We start from the raw sequence: 20,861 nt of genomic DNA, 5'->3' as shown, positions 1-20,861 counted from the left end.
CATTAAAACATTCAGGGGTTGCGCAAGGATGCGAAGACAGGGGAATAGCTGGTTCCGGAGGACCCTCAGCAGGGATCGAAAGTCGCCGCAGGGATGCAACCCGATGCGCGGGTTGCCCCTTGGAAAAAGGCGTTGTGGCTGTGCGCAAACAAATGGAAATATTGTTATTGCACCGGGGCCACCAGCCGGCGCGGAGCGGGCCACCGTTATTACGATAATTGAATCAAGAGTGCCAAAGGAACGCCCCTTGTTGGCGGACCAAATTTTAAGGAGCCCTCGATGCTGTCACCGTGGAGTACTTTTTCCAACATAAACACCGCGGATGCGCTCCCCAATGGAACGGACGGGAAAAGTCCGTGGACATATGGCGAAAAGCAGGTTCAGGCGAATTATTCATGCCCGACACCGAAGCGGTCCAAAGAGAGGGGAGCCCGTCTAATACACCGAATGCCATCAAATGCCATGAGTTTGATTCGTCATCACGCGAACGGCCTGACAGGCAGTCATGGCATGACAAATGTCACCCACATTCGTGTGGAGACCTCCCCAGAACCAGGCTCAAGATTGATACGCTTCAGATACTCGCACAATCCCAGGGCACGGTTCCGTTTCCCGAACCCGCCAGCAGGCCTTTCCGGGAGGCCAATCCCCAGGAGGTGCGATCAAAAGTTTGACGCGTGTCGCGTGAAGAAATCGCGCCCTTGACACCCGATACTCCTGAGTAAGTTTAGGCCGCCGGACACTTTTTCACACACATCCAGGTCAGCGCCGAGAAGACGCCGAGCGGGACCTTTCTGGGGTCGGGCGACCTAGCGACGGTAGGCAAATATTTGACATTCGCATTATGTGGGATTTTCAGAAGGTTTTCTCAGGGCGCCTTCACTCCGGACGCACGCAAAATATTTACCATCCATCAGTGCGAGGCCTTCAGGGTTTGGCTCGAGCGGTGGCACACGCCAAACGTGCTGGACAGGAGTTCCACGGGGAAAATGATGAAAATGTTTGCCGGTGAATGTTTGACGGTGAAGCTTTGACACACTGACTCCGGAGCTGATCGTGTCGTTTGACACGCCGCCTATCGGTTTGTAGCGCCGAAGTCATAAAAATGGAAAACAATATTAAATCCTGCGAGGAGCCTTGGCATCGTTCCACGGCACGAAAGCGAAGATCGTTGAAATCTCTCTCTCTCTCGCCTAAAATCGGCGCGCATAAAATTTACAGTCTTCCCGTAATTAGTTCGCTTGCTCGGCTGCTTAAGATTCTGAACGGGGTCATAAAATCGCAGCCCACCGACGGGACGGGGATCGTCGTTTGATTTCACGACTTTCGGCACTGGTTGGTCCGTGCCGGAATCGTCCGAGGGCGCGTCGTAAAATATCAACGGCTATCAATTAAACGGGGGATCTAATTCGGTGTCCTTTGGCGCCCGGCTGGTGGTGAATGTAAATCTATTCCCAATTACAGCGTGTTCCGGATGTTTTACGCCCCCGCCGTGGAATTAAATTATGTACCGTGGGTTGCCGAAGAAAGGTTCCATTTCCACACGGCACACTGGTACAGGGAGTTTAATTGCTGGGGCCCAAGGCAGCGAGAAGAGGTTTGTTGTAAGGAAAAGTGAAGAAAGTTCTTGAGATTGTAGCTAGCCGAACGAACAATATTTCCTTTTTGATAAGAGCACTGCTGAATTGTAGTACCATTCAGTATAGTTCCAAATGCTGGCAAATGGAACGAATATCTTTACTGTTGTTACGAAATATTTCATTTCGTAACGATCGGTAGTCGCAAACATCGCCTGGCGATCGGTGACAGGTCGCAAACATCGCCTGGCGGCGATGTTTGGGAAAAAAGGCAGAAGATATAAGCTCGGGAGGAGCGAATTCGGGGCTTTTCGCTAACGAAACCCGGAGAAAAATAAAGTAAAATTTTGGTCCCGCAAGGCACGGGCCTACCAGAAAAAAACGAAGTAGCCGGGGTTATTCGGGGCGAGGAGTCAAGTCCTGTTAGTAAAGAAATTTTCTAACAACTGTCAATACAGTGGCCTTCATATGCTAAAAATTTAACATCAATTCTATAAACTTATGGTTCCAATTGGGTGATTATTACAGAATATAAAGCAAACCTAAAGTCAAATACGGAATTGAATTGAATCAGATCGTAAACTGGATCGATCTCCTTAAGGGCTTTGATGATATTTTTAAGTGGTTGGAATTACTACATATCGCCATACAACTAGAAGTCTATAAAGACAATCCAAAACCAATTAATTGAAATTGAAAGGACAGTATCCGAAAACCAATGTTCAAAAAAGATCGACAACATTCTATAAGGAATTCGATCTGACAATATTGAGTCAATATTTTACATTTTAAGATTTTGTATAGTAGAAGTAATTTATGTTTCTGGATTTAAGTTCTGAAGATTTCAATAAGCATTGAAAATGATTGCCAAAATGTAGAATTGGCTTGCTTCGTGGTTGAACCTTTGGGTCGGATTGACTAAAATACCTGAATTTAGGTATGATGTGTGTTACGATAACAGTCGGTGTTATCGTAACGCCGACTGTCAATGCGGGCAGTGCGGCCAGTCTAGAGAAGAAGGAGAAAAAAGAGAGGAGAGAAAACCTATATAAGGGCGCGCGGAGATCAAATAGGGCCTTTTTACCGCGTTGAGTGAAACAAGGGACGAGACACTAATTTTTTGATTCCTATTTAAAGAAGCAAATTTAAAGAACCTTTAAAGAACCAATAAATAGTCTCCGCATTTTCTTTGAGCTAGAATTTTCTAACAATGTGCTTTTTCACCACCAACATTAATCTACAATAACAGTTTTTATAACTCATTCGAAACTTCAAACATATTACAATATGACCTCTTGTTAAGTACTAACCAGTTCATACAGGTATTTTTAATCCAACCAAGAACTTTCTTTCAAACACTTCTCACAAAATATGAGGAAATATCCATAGATTTTGAGTATTTCACAGTTAGAGTATTTACTATCTTATTTATTACTTAATTAAAGTACTTCTTGATTTAAATATTAATATCCTTTATACTTTCCAACTTTCAATTTGGGTGCCACTTTTAGTCAATTCCAACCGTCTTTTCCCTAACGTGCCTTCAGTACCAGATTTTTTCCCGAGTATGCACTTGAACCGTAAATCGCAAACATAACATTCTGCTACGGAACGTTCCCCGGTCGGCCGTATATTTTAATATGTTTACCGTTTCCGAACCGATTCGGTTGAAATTTTAATTCGAAAACCCTGCACCGGCGAACAGCAATCGAAGGATGCTGCGCTGAAAAATACACACTTGGGACCAGAATCAATCTAGAGATAGGCAAAGAGAGCGGGGCGCACATTGTATTATTCCCTTCCACATTCGGACCCTCTTCGATGAATGCGGGTTGGGACCTGAGACCAGTTTCCAGTGGACGAGTGTGGAAAACATTCACTTGTTGTTGTACGAAATTGTTCGACTTGCAGAAGAACCTGGCACCTTTCGTTGTGCCAGCAGGGACTAAGTGTTGCGCCGCCATTTAACCTCCGTCAACAGGAGCTCCGCTAAAAAACAGGGTCCGCGTTGCAAACACTTCACGTAAAACAGCTCGACCACCATTTTAGGGCGAACACAACACTTGTGTTCTTCATTTTTGGTCGAAACAATGGTTATTTTTTTTGGTTTGGTCGAATGAAACCATCGTAGCACGAAGATTTATCTTAGTCCAATTGTTTGTTGCAGTTCAGGTCTTGGGCAAACTAGGAAGAAGCTCTAGCACAGTCGTTTCGGTCGTTTTTGTTGGGCATGTTTCAACTGGCTGCCGTACTGCCGACCGCAAGCGCAGGAGCACAAAATGTAGAGCACCTTTCTGGATTCAAATCTCTAGGAATAAATCTATAAAATATTAACAAATTTGTCTGCTGCTTCCCGGTGTCGGATCGTACCGGATCGCCCTCGTATCGTTTGCCTGGTCCCAGCTGGGCTAGGGCGCAAATCGTTACGAACAAAAATTCTATGATTTTATAACCAAGTTTCTCATCGCCGGTCCGAGGGGTTCCCCGGGCTGGGGCCTCCCGGAAGGGTTTGGCGGGGGTTTTGGAAAAATCACTTCTAGTCGCTCCGGATCCCACACTACACGACAGATTGTGCCACGTGTGTATGTGGGGCAGCGCCAGAGGATGTGCTGAACTTTATCCGCCACAACGGTTCGGTATCCCGGGGACGATATGGCGCCCCCGGACCCGGGAACCAAAAGGGAGTTTCCATTTCTTGAATAAATCTAGAGCATTCACGACCTGAATATTTTATCAGTTGATTCATGGGCGCGTTCTGAAGCTCCTCCAACCACTCCGGCGGCACCATCGGGGAGCCACCATCAGCTCAGCTGGCCTCCTTGGGCGAGACAATCAAGACCCGGTCCGGACTACCTCACGGCGCAAGTCACCCCGCAGCCGGATTTGATAAATATCATCAACATCAGCGCGGCCTCTCGGTCGGTGGCGTGTAGTGAATTGAAATGATTTCGACTTCCCGGTCCGGTCGCCATCGCTACAGCAAATCATATCCTTCGCCACCGTCGTCGTCATCGTCCTCGTTGCTGTGGGCTGTATGTATGAGTGATTTTTCAGCCTTCAACGTGTCCGCTGTTCCGTGTTGGCACTCCGGGCACCTTCATCTCGTCTCCCCCCTCGGGCGGGGTCTGTCCGCTTCGTTGATGGAAAAGATTTTTCTCCTCGTCGTTGTGCCTTTGTTTCCCAGCACACCAACACCGAGCGCCGGCAAACATGGCGCCGGAGCCCGGTGGCCGGGAGTCCGGTGGCCGGAGAGGCGGAATGTCTTGATTCCAGTTTGCTGAAAGATTGCGGAAGAAATCGAATACGAAAAGCAGAAGGCAGCAGCGAGTAATTGAAAGATCAGAGCGGCAACGATATTGACTCATCACATCCGTCCGTCCGCCAACGGCAAACGGCTCCGGTGGCAGAGAAATGAACTCATCATCCCCGGCCCGGCTCGATGACGCCGACGTCGAGGATTGCCGGGTGGGCGTAGGGGGGTGACGGAAGGAATCGCAGGGGTGGTTTGGTGAGCCTGTGATGATTCGAAGATGGGATGATTTCTTTTCTCGGGATTTTTCGCCGGCCGCCGGAGCCTCCGTCGGTGAGCCATCGCACATAATGATAAATTACGTGCTACGGCGTAGTGTTTTGGGATTTCGCTTGTTGTTCACAAGACTTCACGGGCCAGTTTGTGAGAGCGAGAGGGAGAGACAGAGGACGATGGACGATGAAATTTGATTTTCCGGAACTCCCTGGTCTTGACCCATTTCGGACCAACTTGCGACGATTGCTGGGCTCTAGCGCACCGTTGGAACTTTTAGTTGCAGATAAAATTGAAGGCAACGTGATTAGGAAACAGTTTGCTTTTGGGAGAATCTGGCCTAGGCGAGCTGCTTATTCCATTTGGTGACCTTCCCAGGCGACGCTCTGTACCGACGGCAGACAGTCAACCGACGCAGCAAGAAATCCCAGATTCCTCGCATTCCACGGTGCCACGGCCCTGCTTAAATGAGTACATAAACTTCCATACGGTGCGGGACGGGCACTAATATGGGTGCTGCATATTAATGGCGCCTGGCACCACCTGCCGGCGGCAGTTTTGGGGTCCGGTGGAGGATTAAAGACCGGCCGCCAGTCAAGAAAGAGTTCTTTCGGATGAACGTCCCTGATTTGGTCACATATCTTCTGTCTGTCCTGGCTCGGTTCTCGGCCCGTGAAAAAAGTGTACTAAAACCATAAAAGAAATTACTGCGGCTGGCCAACGCTGGCCCGGAATGCGAGTAGTAAATTCGGCGCGATTGGCCTTATGGTGTTTTTCTCGGGGAATGGCTACATAAATTTTGGTCCGAAGAAAAGGAGTTCAAAATTCGGACCGGAAATGACCCACCATATAACCAACATTCATTTGGGTTGTAATTTAGTTCATATTTAGCATATGTTTTAGGGGTTGTAGTGTAGTGCAATTCACAGAAAATTGTGTCCTTCACAACACAACTTTTATGAGCTACAGTGGAGCTGGATTTGTTTGAAGCTCGCTTGAAATGTATGCTTCGAAGGTTACGTTTACGTCTATCCGTGTCATCCAACGCTGCTTATGTTCATTATTTGATGTGCCACACACATGAACTTATCGCCCGCCATGTCCTGGCCACATCCTGCATCCAATAAACACCCACTCAAACGCTTCATTACAAAGAATCCGCATCGCGACGGGCGCAGAAGGCAATCCTTAAAGATTTAATTAATTAGTCACCCTTTTTCCCGGAGCCCGTATCCGGGGTGGCGCTTCCCCGGTGTAATCCACTTCCCAACCGGCCCCCAAAACAGGGGTTGACGTCGGGCGGATGAACCCATAAATTTCTCATTATACTAATGTAATCCGGTACTGGCAGCGCCAAGGGCTGTACGGGTTCCGCCGAAAAGGATGCGCCCCGAACGGTGGGATCGCATTACTCGTGCGATTTTATCTCTCCCAACAACAGATTTTCACCTTCATCAGGCAAATAAGAAATGGCGGCCGGTCGACGGCGACTGTCTTATCCGGAGCGACACGCGGCCAGGTGGAAAGGCGCGTGTGGAAAGTGTAAAGTGTGTCCTTTAGAGAGGCAGCACCGGCATTCGCCGGAACGTTGCATCGCCAGCGCCGGATCCAGTAAAGTGTCCCATTTCTTTCAGCTGGTGCGACGCGTCCTTTTTCGCTCGCCCGGTTGTGGCAGCTTCTTTGGTCTAAATTTTATTTAATGCCACCCCGGAACTGACACTCGCCCAAAAACACACCGTGCCGTAGCGCGGCGGCGGCTAGGAAAAGGATAAGCCGTGGCCGTAGCGGCTTAAAAAAGTGAGCAGCACATAAAGCGTCATTAATAATTCATGGCGTAAAATTTTTAGCTCCAAGCCGAAAAACTCAGACGCGACCGGGCCGGGTGGTTCGCAAGTGTCGGAACTAGAAAATCTGCAGCATCCCAACCGACCGACCGACTGCCTGGCCGAATGCAGCCGGAAAATGGTTCTATTGAACCCACCACCAAGAACCCGATGATGATGATGAAGCCAAAATGACCTCGAAGCGGCAGAAGGAGTCAGAAAGAGCTAGCGAGCGCATGTGTGAGAGAGAACTGAGAAGGGGCCCGATAAAAATCGATCCTGTGGGAGCAATCGAGAAGATTTTCCCCGACGGCCACCCGAGTGCCGTCGCCGATGGAAAAATCCATAAAACTCGATGATTCGATTGTGGACCGATTCGAGATTCGACAGCGGTTCGTTACCGCTCCGTGTTCGACCGTCCGGCCTTTTTGCGAAAGATTACGGAATGTTGCCATCATCATCATCATCGTCGTGGTGGTGGTTTTTGGGGTCTTCGTTCGGCCGACCGTATGAGGCCCCTTTTTCGGCTAGAAAGGCACGTCGAACGTCGAGTGGCCGGGAAAACTTTTGTCTTCCATCGGTGCGGCCCTACCAAAGGGACGATCCTTGACGCACCGTTGATGGGGCTTCCTTTAAAATGCTGCTCATGGTTCCGTCGGGCTCAACCGGATCCTGGGGCAACCGGGAAACCCGGGATCCCCATCTGGTTTAATCTGTCTAATATACAAAACCCACTCATGTGGCGCTGCTACCGGCCGGTGGTGCCGGATCGCTCGGAAACAAATCTTTCTAATGCAATATCGGTGTCGGAATCTTTCCGACGAACGCCCCGAATCTCTCGCCCGGTCCGCACACGGGGTCTTGGGGCTTTTGGGGCGATCCCGAAACAAGTTTCGCTTCGCAGTCGGTTCGGTAATTGGTTTGGAAAACAAGCTAATTTTGGCAACAGCATAAAACATGACACCCGTCGTCGTCGGAATCATTGGGCAGCACGGCCGAGTGGCCGAGCGGGTTTCGACTAAAATCGGATTCTCCACAGACACATGCAGAGCCTATGTATTTCTGCCGTCAATTAAATTAGTCAACATCGGTGGGTTGTGCCGTTTGCGTGGCGGGAAGGCCACAGAATCCTGGCAACAGCCGCAGAGGAGAGAAAATGTGCCACCGATTGACTCTCTGATTGGGCATTTAATGGACGCGTTCAATGCGCATGTCGCTCCAATCAACATTAAAACAGCACAATCACACCGTTATCGCCATTGTCGGGCCAGAAATCAATGCGCTGGCTGTCGGGCAAATCGGATTCTATATAGCAATTGTGGCACGATGAGCATTAGTGACGTTAAGTTGAAATTTGGTTATTTTTTGGGTTTTACTTCACACAGAAACAATTGTTTCGTTCAGTCAATTTTATACATAAATAACTGCTTATGTTGCATCGGATGAAATCATTGTCGATTATGTCTCTGATTCGGTAACTGTCAATCGGACTAGTTTGCTTCACTCGGCTAAACAGTTTGTTAAAGTATACTGTCCGTTCTTTTAAAATAATACGAACATGAAGACGGCAGCTTCTCACCAATATTTCAACGATTTTCCAACCATTTTCAATACATTCAAACGGAAAACGAATTAATGGGAGAGATCCCAAAGGTTAGGAACAAGTAAAAAACGTTTGCTTGTCACAGTTAAAATCAATATTTAGACGTGAGAAAAATGTCCGTGCGGTGGATGAAATTTCATCCCAAGAATTCTCGTAATAAAATTAAATAAAGAGGCAATTACAGAAATAGTAAATTCGATTTATTTCGACTATTTCGAGGAAATAATATTAGTTGAGCCTCCACTAGTACATCATCGTTACGTTACCGTACAAAGAATTCCTCAAATAAACTATCCTTTATGTAATATTTTGCACAAAATAAATCTGGTTTTCTCCGATAAACCTGCGCTTCATTAAATCTCGCTGTCGCTACCGTGCGCGAATGACCGTACCGCCGGTTACCTTCCGGCTGGTTCCGGAAATCCTTTTCCCATGGCGCTGCAAATCATGTTCCGTCTTCCGGTCGGCTGGCGATGGAAAGCGATTTTCCCGGGCGCCATCCCTGGCGCCCTAGAGCCCCAAGCCCGTCAGCAGCCGACCGACCGGCCAGATTGCGCCGTTGCTATTTATCTAAATTTGTCTGATTTCTTTTGCCTCAGATTCATTGCCGCGCCAACTGATGGGTTGGGTCGGGCCCCTGTTTCGACCCCGTTGTCACTCTGTCACCCCCTTCCGGGCTCGCCAGCAACCCGCCGGGCTTATGTACTACTTCCGCCACGCGTGCTTCATCCCGTTATTGAATTGCGCTCAATCTCGCGCCATGTGCGAAAGCTTTCAACCAAAACCGTGAAAATCCAACCCGAGTTTCCCCGTACGCCGCCGCCGAACGTGACGTGAGGCAACAAAATGGCTCCATCGGCGGCAGCGGCAAACAAACAAACGAAAAAAAGAAAGGGAAATGAAAAAGCAAAAATCAGCACCGAGAATGCTTGTCGGCGAACCGACAACCGGCGCGCCGCCTATGTACGAACGGCCCCCCTTGGACCGGAAGCCTATGTATTCCGGAAGTGGCGGCCATGGCGAGAATGAAAAGCAAACAACTGGCGGAGGGGGGCGGAAAAGGGATCCGGGCGAAAGGGGCACAGACAAACTCATATGAAGCGATTCGCCCCGAAGGCCATGAACCCATGGCCATGATGAAGACAGGATAGCAGCGCAGGGGCCGCGCCTGGAGTGTGATAAGGACACACAACCAGCTGGGAGGAACAAAAATCCGGACCGAAAATGGAACAGAATCGTTATAATGACTCCGATTGGTGTGTGTGTGTGGCAGTCATCATCCCCGAAGATGATGATGATGATGGTATCGCACACACACTGGGGCTCTCAGTGTTATCAACCGACGGGGGAGCCACCCGTTTTCCACCCCTTTCCACCCGCACGATATCACGAACACACGTGCTCGGAGGCGCACATAAAATGTGCTCTGATTCTCGACTGAGAGTTCAGCTTCGGTTCAGCTTTGGTTCGCCATTTGCGACGCGATTGGAGGCCACGTCCCGCCATCCTTTTCTTCCCTCTCTCTCTCTCTCTCTGTCTCTCTGTCTCACTCCTTTTCCGCTCGCAACACGCACTGACTTGCGTCACGAGTATGTGTGGCCGTGACGCGATGATACATTCCCACATGGCGGCCCCACCGGGGAGCGCACGGATCGGATTGCAGATTGCGTCAGATTGCGACGAAAATGTCGAAAGCTTTTTTCCTCCTCGTTTGGGTGGGGGGGGGGTGGTGGAAACCCCCAGATTTGGGGGGTGCTTTGCTCCGTCGGTCGCGCACCGGGGCGCACGTGTTATGCGCGCCTCCACCGAAGGGTCTCGTAGCGCGCGCGTGTATGTGTCCTGGAAAATCCCGTCCTTTGTGCGAAGCGTGATTCAATTTTGTGGAGCACGCCAGGGAGAAAACGGACCAAAAGGACGAAAAGGCGTGTGCCCGCGTTGGAAGAGATTCCTTCCGACGCGCTTATATACTGTTGACCTCGCAACGGCCGCTTATCGGCGCTCTCTCTCTCTCTCTCTCTCTGTGATGCTGTTGTATTTTTATATACTTCCCTTCCGGTGCTGCCACCAACCCATACACCCCTCGTTCGGCCGGTTTGGGGGTGAAGGCAGCACTATCATTAAAGTCAGCCATGTGAAAGAGATTGAATCTCTCCGGGAAAATCCGACAAATGAAACTGATGATAATGGTTTCGGGTGCCACATAAAACTACTCGAACCGTGGAAAGCTCCTTCTGTTGGCTGTCCTTCTCTCTCTCTGGCAATCGAATCGGCTGCAGTGGTAGTTGTGTCGTGACCTGGGGCGACGGAGCGGAGGCTGAGCTTTTCCGCTTTCCACAGCGCCTGAGTCCCGCTGTGCGCTGTGTATGTGATAAAATATACAGGATTTTTTCCACAGATTTTATATTTATAGCCAAACGTGTAGCATTTACGAGCGGCGCGTTTCGTTTCGCGCTGCGCTTCGGTGCTGGGTCAAGGCGGAAGGCTGCAGAAATCCGAGTCCCGAGCCTTTTTCTCCCCGGAGCCGAGATAACGACCGAGAGTTGATTCATGAATTCGGACGAGGTTTGGCCGAGGGCAGAGTGGGGTAATGGTTATCTAGCAGACGTCTGTCGTTTATCTTGTGTGTCATTTTTTTGCCCGCTGCCGTTGGCCGACGGTGGTAAGGATGTGCCGGAGCCCGGTATATGCTGGCACTAAGCCGAGCAATCTTGGTACGATTTCTTGGTCCGGCGGTCCGGGGGTGGGGCCGGTGGGGCTGTCCCGTGTGCGCCGGAGGATGATATAAAGCAGATGCCACACACATCCTTCCTTCCGTTCGAAGGCCATTTGGCGCCGGATGGGCAGTAGTTAAATGGAAAAATCAATAAACCGTTCGTCCTTGCTGTGTGGAGGCTCCGGGGGTCGGGTGGCACTAAAACGTGAGACAAAATCAGAACCATTTCGCCGGGCACAATCACAGGCGTCCGGGGCAGGACATCGCACCGGGCCCTCGCACCGGGCTCTGATTTAGGTCGTCTCAGATGATTTCCGATGAAAATGGATTTCCAAAATGGATCGTGCGTTGCCGTTGTTGTTGGAGGTTCCCTTCTTTTTACGATCCAACCGGGTCCGGGTGATCCCCACCAACACCACATAAACGGACGAGACGGGTTGGTTAATGTTGGTGGGGCACGGGCAGGAGAGAATAAATTGTGTGTATCCCTTTCGGGCCCCCAGAAATCCGGAGGTCCCGCTTCCCGGTTTTTACGAGTCTAATGCTGAGACCCGCAACCGAGGCAATCGATCATCGGCAGGGCTTCACGCACACATTGTGGCGCCGCTTTTTCAGGGACCCCGAGATTTTATGTGCAATTCTCGGGTCGATTTTCGTGGAAACCGATTTTCTGGCCCACTGTGACAACAATGACGTGGATTCGTGTAAATATTTCAATCCTTTCCTTCGGGTCGGTCATAAAAATACTTTCGTCCAAAATCTTCGACCGAGAAACGCTGCGTCTACAACCGTCCACTGTGTCCCGAAATTGTTGGCCGACCCGGGGCGGCCAGATTGCAAAGCTTAATCATTCAAATGCCATAAACCTTTTAAAGCGAAACAAAAGAATCATAAAACAATGTGTTTGTGTTGGTGTGGGCCGGTCGGTAGAGACGCTCGGTCGGTGTCGCCGGGGAAGGTGTCGTAAAAACGGTTTTATCTCCTGGCAATCTTCTGATTTTCCGAATGCGCACGAAGCCGAAAATATTTCCGTGCTTTTTGCGTTTCCGAAATTGGCCTGGTGAGTGCGAACGGGACAGGACGTTTGAAGGGACAGAAATAAAAGTGAAGAAAATAAGGTTTTCCTAGCCTGTGTTGGCATCGTGGAAAACCTGACAAAAAAAAGGAACGGTGACACTGCCTACCACACTTACGAGTTTGTGGAAAATCCGCAGCCAACATCCTGGTCTGGGTGCCAGCAGCGTTATGTCCATGATTCATTCGCTCGCTCTCGCTCTAACGCTCGGGTGGCCCGGCATTACCATATCATTATCATTATGACGATGATTACCGTTAGTCCGTCCCGGGAAAGTCCCTCTGTCTGCGGAAAAGTAAAACGAAAATCACAATGAAAAACGTAATGGGTCTCAATGAGGTTGATGATCGTGCAGCGAACGGAAGAAAGAACGTCGGAGCGACTGTGTGTGAGAGAGAGAGAGGGACGCTAAGTTGCCAACCTTTTTCCCTTTTCTTTCGGGGGGAGCCATAACGGCGCTAACGGTTTTCCGGCACTTTTTTGGCATTTAAAAGGCGAACAGGGAAAACGGGAAAGCTGAGCACGCGGTTCCTGCACATAACGGAGCCAGCAGCACATACCACCGACGATGGTGAGCGTATTGGCGGCATTTTGGGGTGCTCCGGTGCTCCGGGAAAATCTGGCAGATTTTCGCGAGCATGAAACTGGCATCCAGGACAGCAGAGGAAACAATTCGGACTGGGTGACCCCACGGCCACGGGAGCGAGACAGGGACCGAATGATAATTCAATTTTATGCGAAGACATTCCATAAAGATGGAAAAGGAACGCTAGCGCGGAGCGAAAGAGATAGCACGCGCCGTTTCGGGTGGAAAATATGAAAATCAAACCGGTCGGCAGCGCCCCTGGCCACCCGGGGAATCGGGTGGCCAGGAAAATCAGATTACACGAAGGAAGCCTTCCACATCCACTAAACTTTTCATTGGTGCGCTGTGATTTTCTCAGTGACGCCCACATATAAAGTCTCGTTTCTATGGCTACGTGCGGGCTGCTTGGGCGGAAAAACTCCGGGAGCCCCTTCGGCGTTGCGCTGAGACGGCTGTGTTGGTGTTGGTGCACAGGAGTATCCTATTGGAAGGATCCAATTGGAAGGATGTCGACGGGCGTTTGATTGTGGTCGTTTCGATATCGCCGATGGCGACGGGTGTTCGTAGTCTGCCGTTTGTAATATTTTAACATCGAAGGCATAGTTTCTGCATCTGCCTGATGGCGGATTCAAGGCTCACGGTCTGACGACGAACGATGAAAATCAATATTTGGTACCGTTGAAAGTGATTGTCTTGATTGGTTTGGCGCAGACGATAAATTGTAGGTTATTATGAACATTCTAACACCGACCTGTTGTATTCATTATTATCATTAGAACGGGGAAGAGCCGTGTTAAGCACTAACTGGTGAAAGTTGATGCACTGTCAGGGTCCAAAATGACGCCTTTCGCGTAAAAATTGATCATTGAAAATTGATTGTCACTGTGAATCTTATGATTAAAGATTTGAAAGAACTGTAACATAAAAGCATACAACTCTGTCTAATTCTTACCCATAGAGCACGTGAAAAATCCACGCAAAAATCCAAAAAGTGTGAAGTTGAATTGGTTCAAACAACCCATTTGATGGTTAGTTGATGGCTTAAATTATGTTGGAGTGGAAAGCACAGCCCATTGTTTGAAGAATATTTCTTTCGTATCAGAAACAGAACCGAAATTAGAAGAACAGAAACATATCCATACAAACGTTAAAGTAAGGGTCGCCTGTAAAGGTTCGTGGATCAATTAACAAACTAAATCAAACATAGAAATGTTGTACTTAACCAACAGTAAGCTTAACAAGGGTTAGGAACGAGATTGGGCTTTTGTGCTGTTAGGTAAATCAACATACAATATGTTTCGTTGTTTTTAATCACAGAAGAACGGACCGGGTTAAATTTATGGTATGTTTCGTTGTTGGAGACAATTTCGGTATACGATCCGTAGATCGAATTGCTTTTGAAACATTCCTGTGGGTACGTTGCACTCGATCGTCTATCATAGAAAGAAACCATCATTTTCTTCATTATCAAACAAATTCCTCAACACCCGATAGTATTATTCAAACAAATTTACAAAACGTACAGCGCTTCACAATTGCTTTTTACGATCAACTCCAGTACGTTTTCTATACGAGCCCGAATTTAATTCATAATTTTTCGTTTTCAAAATTTTACCTTTTGCTTGTTGGAAACCATCACTTAATAACTCCATCACCTTTAATGTCTTAAGTGTGCGCCGTACTTTTCCCCTAAGGCAGAAGACCTATCACCAAAATGCTAGGGGCCGCGATCCAATCGAGAATCAATGAAGTTTCCTAATCTTTCACTAATCCTTTCGTATCATTCAGCACCTATTTTACCGCAAGTCACGCTACAACCGCTCAGCTCTCTATTTGTTCGCCGTTCCACTGTTCCTTAGGGCGGGCGTGTTCGCCAGGACCCAGCAACCCAGGGACCGGACACTGTTGATCAATTATTAATGACTGCTAAGTATTTCATTATAAATCACATAAATCATTGTGTGACGTTGATTGCTCGATCCGTCCGTCGGTGGGCCGGTCGGCTGGGTTTTGTAGTTGGCCCGCTTATCCTTCGGTCACTATTAAGGGGCAGCGCACACACAAGCACAGTGATTAGTTGTTCTCGAAAACCAGACCGTAGCCCTAGATTTGGTGGATCGACCGCGTATGGAAAACGCTCTCCGTACAATCCCACTCCTGTATGTCTCGTGACCGAGAAATGTAACGTTGTAAAACTTGAAAACATTTAAAATGAAGCACAATGCAAGCGAGGCTTCAACAATAGTGTTGCCCAACGAGTTGCCCGAGGCGAGGTTTACGTCAATCGCCCGGCGGGCCCGTTCCGCGTTTGATGTTGTAATACGACGACTAATCCGGTGGATTGCGGCAAAAATCCGAACCCGATTCCGGCGTCGGTGGCCACCGGTGACTGTGCCGTGGTGGTTGGTGGTGATGATAATTGAATCAGAACCTGCGTACGAGAGGTTGATTTTGATTGACACACCCCGTGTTATTTTAAGACTGGCAATGGCAACACAGCGCGGCAACAACAACGCGTCCGGCGAAAGATAAACACCACCAGGCACGGGAGTGGAAGGATAAAAACCCCCCTCTGTCGCTCCAATGCCGTGGCAGATCCTTCCGAGGGGGAAGGGCCGCGGCAAAGCTTTTAATCGCTCGAAACAAGTGTAATCTCATTTTCGCACTGCCACGTCACAAGTGGCCGTCTCACATGGCGCTCACCGATGCTCCCGGCCAACCCACGGCCAGCTGGAGTTTAATGTTACAAATGGTTCGCGGTTTTGTTACAAATTAACCAGACGGGATTTCCGCCAGACATCCATTATATCCGCCTCGGAAGCGTCGGAGTCGGACGAATTGGTTTTGAAACGCGAAACCAGACCGCGAATACCGAGAGTCATGTAGGGCTCAGTGCCAGCGCCGGTATCCTGCATCCTGCGAGGAAGCTAGAGCTGAACCCCGCCGCCGCGGGGTTTCAACTTTGTTAGTCCGTTCCCCCTTACGGCACGGGTTTCGGGTGGCGGGCCGTAGAGGTTTTGCTTGCGGCTTGCGCTCCTTCTTACGCGAGCCGGGAATACTTATAATACCATTCCATAAAACCGTAACATATGTGAACGTGGCGCACTTTGCTAGCGGAACTGCTACGCTAGTCGGCCGGGCCTTTAGATGAACTCCACAATCGATAACGAAGCTGGTGGCCTCCAGGTTTGGCACCAAATGTTAACGTTTTACGTTTTCGAGATCGTTTCGTATTTTTGATAGCCCACGGTCAGACTTTAAGTTAGTTGAGACCTGAAACAATTATAGACCTTAGACCTTAGCGTCGAAATGAACCCTTGGAAGGTGGAACATGTCCAAACCTGGGCTACAAAATCGATTAAAATTTAAAAGAAGTTTGGCTAAGCGAAGCCATTAAAGCTGCTGGTCGGCGAACTTCAAAGCCCCCGACGTGTGATAGATGATTCCCGAAAATCGCAATATTTTGAGGCCACCCCATGCTAAGTCACTGTCCCTGGTCCTTCGGGCATTTTATGGCACTTAAAACCGGTCGGCGGTCGGCCCTAACTTTTGCGTTGTAGCGTTGCGTTTTTTTGTGCTCCTCACCTCACGTTTAATGGTCGATGCTAGACGAGATTTAAGATTTTTGCCACCACATTTTACAGTGGCCCGTCCAAATTGCGGGGCCCGGGAACCCGCCAATGGTAGGGCCCCCACCGGCGTCGTTAATGACGGAACGGAACCGGATGGCGAGCCCCCCGAAAAACAGTCGGTCGCCCCGGAGCTCGTAAAGCCAACCGCATCTGGCCACCCTGGTGAACCCTGAAATCTTGCCGAAACAGACACCCATAAACGTCCCAATTTTTTACGACTTTATGATGGTTCGCGATGGACAACCTTGCACCGCAATCTGGATTTACGTCGCAAAAAGCGCGCACAAGCGGGAATCGGATCTTTGTGTACGGTTTAAAGAATTTTTTAAATGCGAAGTCTGATGAAAATGAGGCATTCGGAACACCGTTTCGAAGTGTTTTAATGTCCTGTACCCGAAACGAGAAGTTTTGGGTTCGTCCTCAATCTCCAAAACCCTTGCTGCAGCAACACTACCTGGAATCCACTTTGGGGCAGACTCTCGCCTCGGTCCCCCCTGTCCATCCACAGAAACGACTGGCTTTTAGAATAAAATTTTATTCCTTACGGCTCCCGTTTGCGCCCGCCCGGAAAGGTGTCTAGGCTCGTGGTCGGTGCGGGCACGCAATCAGAGCTCCGCAAGTAAAAGAGTACCGTTGTACGGGTTCGAAGTAAATTGCCCAGAATCTAATATCGCGGATATGCTCGGTGAACCCGGAGATTGCACGCCGGAGCCGGATTCGGATTCGTGCAATTTTCTTTTATTTGTCAGCGGCAGATTTGGTGCCGGCAGAAGTGTTCTCGGGCAGCATCACGGTTCCCGGGGATGGCGTGGTCCAATGTGGCGGCATAATGGGCAAGCATTCAGTAAGCAGCGGAATTGTAGAAATAAAATTTTCTACGTGTTCCGCCGGCGCGTGTGTCTGTTTGGCTCAATCCCTGATTGCACCCGGGCAAGAACCGAAAAGAAGTAATGGAATGAACGAGAGACTGGGAACTGGGTTTTTAAACGAAGTAACTGAGGTTTTGATAGGCGTACCGCTTTAGTTCGGGGGGCCGAGTGGACATGAATATTACATTAAATGCTCAGCATTCTTTGCGAAAGGAATTGTTAAAATCGCTCGCTAGTAATGACTTGATAGGGCTCTCTTGATCCTTTTGAAATTGTTTCACGATACTGATTATTTTCCATAGGATTGAAAAACATGTTCAATGCTATGGGAATCACTTTGGAATCGAGCCAGGTGATTGAGGCTTAATTTGTAGATTAATTTCGGAGTTCTGCTACAACGGTCTGAGTCATAACTAATATTCATTTTCTCTCTCCATCTCTCTCTCACCTTATTAGGCGAAAAGCCCCACAAGTGTCAGGTGTGCGGTAAGGCCTTCAGCCAGAGCTCGAACCTCATCACGCACTCGCGGAAGCACACCGGCTACAAGCCGTTCCAGTGCGAGCTCTGCCACAAAGCATTCCAGCGCAAGGTGGACCTGCGGCGCCACAAGGAAACGCAGCACACCGAGATCCGCACGATGGTCAACTAACCCAAGGCCCGGCCGGAGTTCACCGTGACGACACCCGTGACCAGCGCGGCGCCGGTGAGCCTGCCCGGCCTGCCCACCGGCGGACATCATCCTCCACCGCTGGTCGAGTCCTCGGGCGAGGACCCTCATTCGCCCTCGTCACCATCCGGATCTTCGCTGTCGTCTCCGAGGGCGACGGATGGTGGCGAGTTCATCATCATCGACTGAGCGGCCCAGGCTGGTAATCTCCCGCAAAAAACAAAACGGTGTTCTGTGGCCCCCAACGCCCCAAATGTAGTTTGTGTTGAATGTTCAATGTGTAAATTTGTAAATGTGCAGACGACGACGACGTAGAACAAAACGGTGTAACAAAGTTGTAAAATCGTTTGTGTAATTTTTGCGTTAATTGCTATCACAACGAGAGTTTTCAGTTCCTTCTAGGTAGGTGGTAGGTGGTGATACGACAGTTAATGGCAGGATGTACCTTAGCTACGACTCAGTGTGTCTGTGTGGTTTTTTTGTCCGACATTAGACCACACAGTAATGCCAGGCTCAGGCTAGTTGGGTTCTGCTAGTTGGTCAGAGTAATTTGCAAACCCAAGCAAAGGTAAGAAGAAGGTATTCGTAGGTGTTTATCGGTGTAAAGCGAAATAAAGCCAGGTAGCCAGAAAGTCGAACGGTTAGTACTAATGAGCGCAAAGATTATAGCAGAGATACGCTAGTTAATGCATCGAGAAGATCTGGAAGTATTGTCCGCTCCCGGTAGTAAGCCGGTGCAAAGCTACGTGTAAGTGTAAGTGAATTCCAGCCCTGTACAGTAAATCAAATTTTCAACTTGTTTCGTATACAAAATCTAACAAAATTGGTCCTTAAAGTACGTTTAACAAAGAAAGAGAGAGAGTGCAGATGAATTAAATCAAACGCAAACGACACAACAAAACACAACAATAAACATCAATGTGCAATTTTCATAAATACGAACGCTTTCGAGTATGTTTTGGTTTACTGAAACTTTCAGAACTGACCACCGTGGTCCAGCAACCACCAAGGACCTTCTCCCACGAAACAACCCGAGCTGGGTTGCCAAGCAGTTAGCATATTATTTATGCCTCCGTACCGTACACAGCACATCGGGTCGGGTATTTATGATAATTTGTTTAATTTACGTCGGGAGGTCCTTGGCCCTGCGTAGCACGGCTGCACCCAAATTTGGGCTCTCTTGGTCCTTGCAAAATGTTGCACCTCGCGTCTCATGCACGCACGCGGCACCCGTTGCCGGTGGTGGGTTCCATAAATTTGCGGTATTTATTGAAACGAACCATGGCCAGGGCTCAAGGGCTAGTTGGCTGTTGGCACACCAGTGTGCCCTTATTGCTGTGCAGTAAATAGTCCGAGGCAGTCCGGCGGAATTGTATCGTTCCCGGTCGAGGGAACGCATTGTCTCGGTGCTGGCCACGGCTCGCAACCGGACACAAAGACACCGAAGAAAGGACATCCGCCGACGGTGGGCCTGGGAGAGGATCGGGACGAAAGGGATTTGCGGTCCGGTGCGGAATGAGTAATATGTAAAGTAATTAAATGATGACCATAATAATGCGACCGAAGCCATTTGAAAACTTTCCCCGTATCGGTTGATGCGGTTATGATCGGTCTTCGGGCAGGATAATGGACCAAGGGGTTGGCCAATGCAGGCTTTCCTGCGACTCGGACAGACCAGCGGCCGGGATGGGTTGACTCGTGTGCCGTCGGGAGACCCGAACGTTGGTCTAATCGGCCGCCATCCTCTCGGTTGACCGCAGTGCATCCTTCAAATAGTTCACACGGCAAAACGGAAGCTACAAAGCCACATGTCGAAAGGATAGGTCTTATTAATGATCTCGTTAAGGGCTGCCAGACGCCGTGCGCCGTGTTTGTGATTTCCGATTGTGTCTGTGCGAATGGCCCACCGAGAAGGATTCAAGGGGAACGATGATTAAATTACGATTGAATGGCCTGCACTCGGATGGATTAGAAACGTTAGATATTAAACTCGCACGTCGAGCAGGGGTCAATAAATGTCCAAATTTTGCCTGGAACTTTAGGGGGTTATGAATTTTTCAAAATTTATTCCCCAACACCTTGGTCACTAAATCAAGCGAAGCTCTATTGAATTATTTGGAATTATTTGTTTTAAAACGGAGCCCAAAGGTTGAGGCGCTGACGTGGATTCAATTAGTCGCAAATAAATTGAACGCTGGTGTCACATTAAGCTTCCGGCCCGTGCCGGCCGGTGCCGTGAATTATAAATTGATGTCCCTCACTGTGTCGGTGTGCTGGCCCACCTTTTTGCCATTATGCTTCCCGATTGGCGATGATATCGAAAATCAACATCAACACCAACGCCCTCCCAACGGTCCGACCCGCTGTGGCATAATTCCCATGCAGTATCGATGTCCTTGCTACCCCATACGCTCCAGTGGTCTGCGCCGCCTGGCGGATTAACAGGACTCACCGCTGGCGCTGGTGGGAGAAATAATTTGTATTCATTCCGTTAGCACGTAAACTGATACTTCCGACCAACATCATTACCCTGATCATCCTCATCACGATGGCGCCTCCCTCCCCGGTCGCTCCGGTTATCCGTCTTCGTCCCATCAAGCGGGCCAGGGACACTTCCGCTACCGGTACGCTAGCACCTCACTTCAGGAGAAAGTTTCCATCGGTTTTCCGGAAATTCCGGCGCTTCCGGCGCATGGCGTGTGGAGCTCTCGCTCTCCTCCTCCGACGTTGGCGGAAAAGTTGAAAAATGTATTATTTTAATGGATTGGATGATGATTTAATTTTATTAAATT

General features: G+C 49.1%; 1 protein-coding gene across 1 annotated transcript in view; it reads left to right on the top strand.

The window, feature by feature from the left end:
* LOC131210186 (fez family zinc finger protein 1) overlaps positions 1 to 18,309 on the top strand; it is a 44,265-nt gene extending 25,956 nt beyond the window's left edge. Inside the window, exon 8 of the mRNA XM_058203394.1 lies at positions 17,858 to 18,309. Within this exon, the coding sequence (XP_058059377.1) occupies positions 17,858 to 18,051 (194 nt within the window). The 3' untranslated portion in view covers positions 18,052 to 18,309. The remainder of the gene's footprint in view (positions 1 to 17,857) is intronic.
* The last annotated feature ends 2,552 nt before the right edge of the window (positions 18,310 to 20,861 follow it).

This window comes from Anopheles bellator, chromosome 2, assembly GCF_943735745.2.
Source record: "Anopheles bellator chromosome 2, idAnoBellAS_SP24_06.2, whole genome shotgun sequence".
NCBI lineage: Eukaryota > Metazoa > Arthropoda > Insecta > Diptera > Culicidae > Anopheles > Anopheles bellator.
This window is presented reverse-complemented; position numbering and strand designations above follow the sequence as displayed.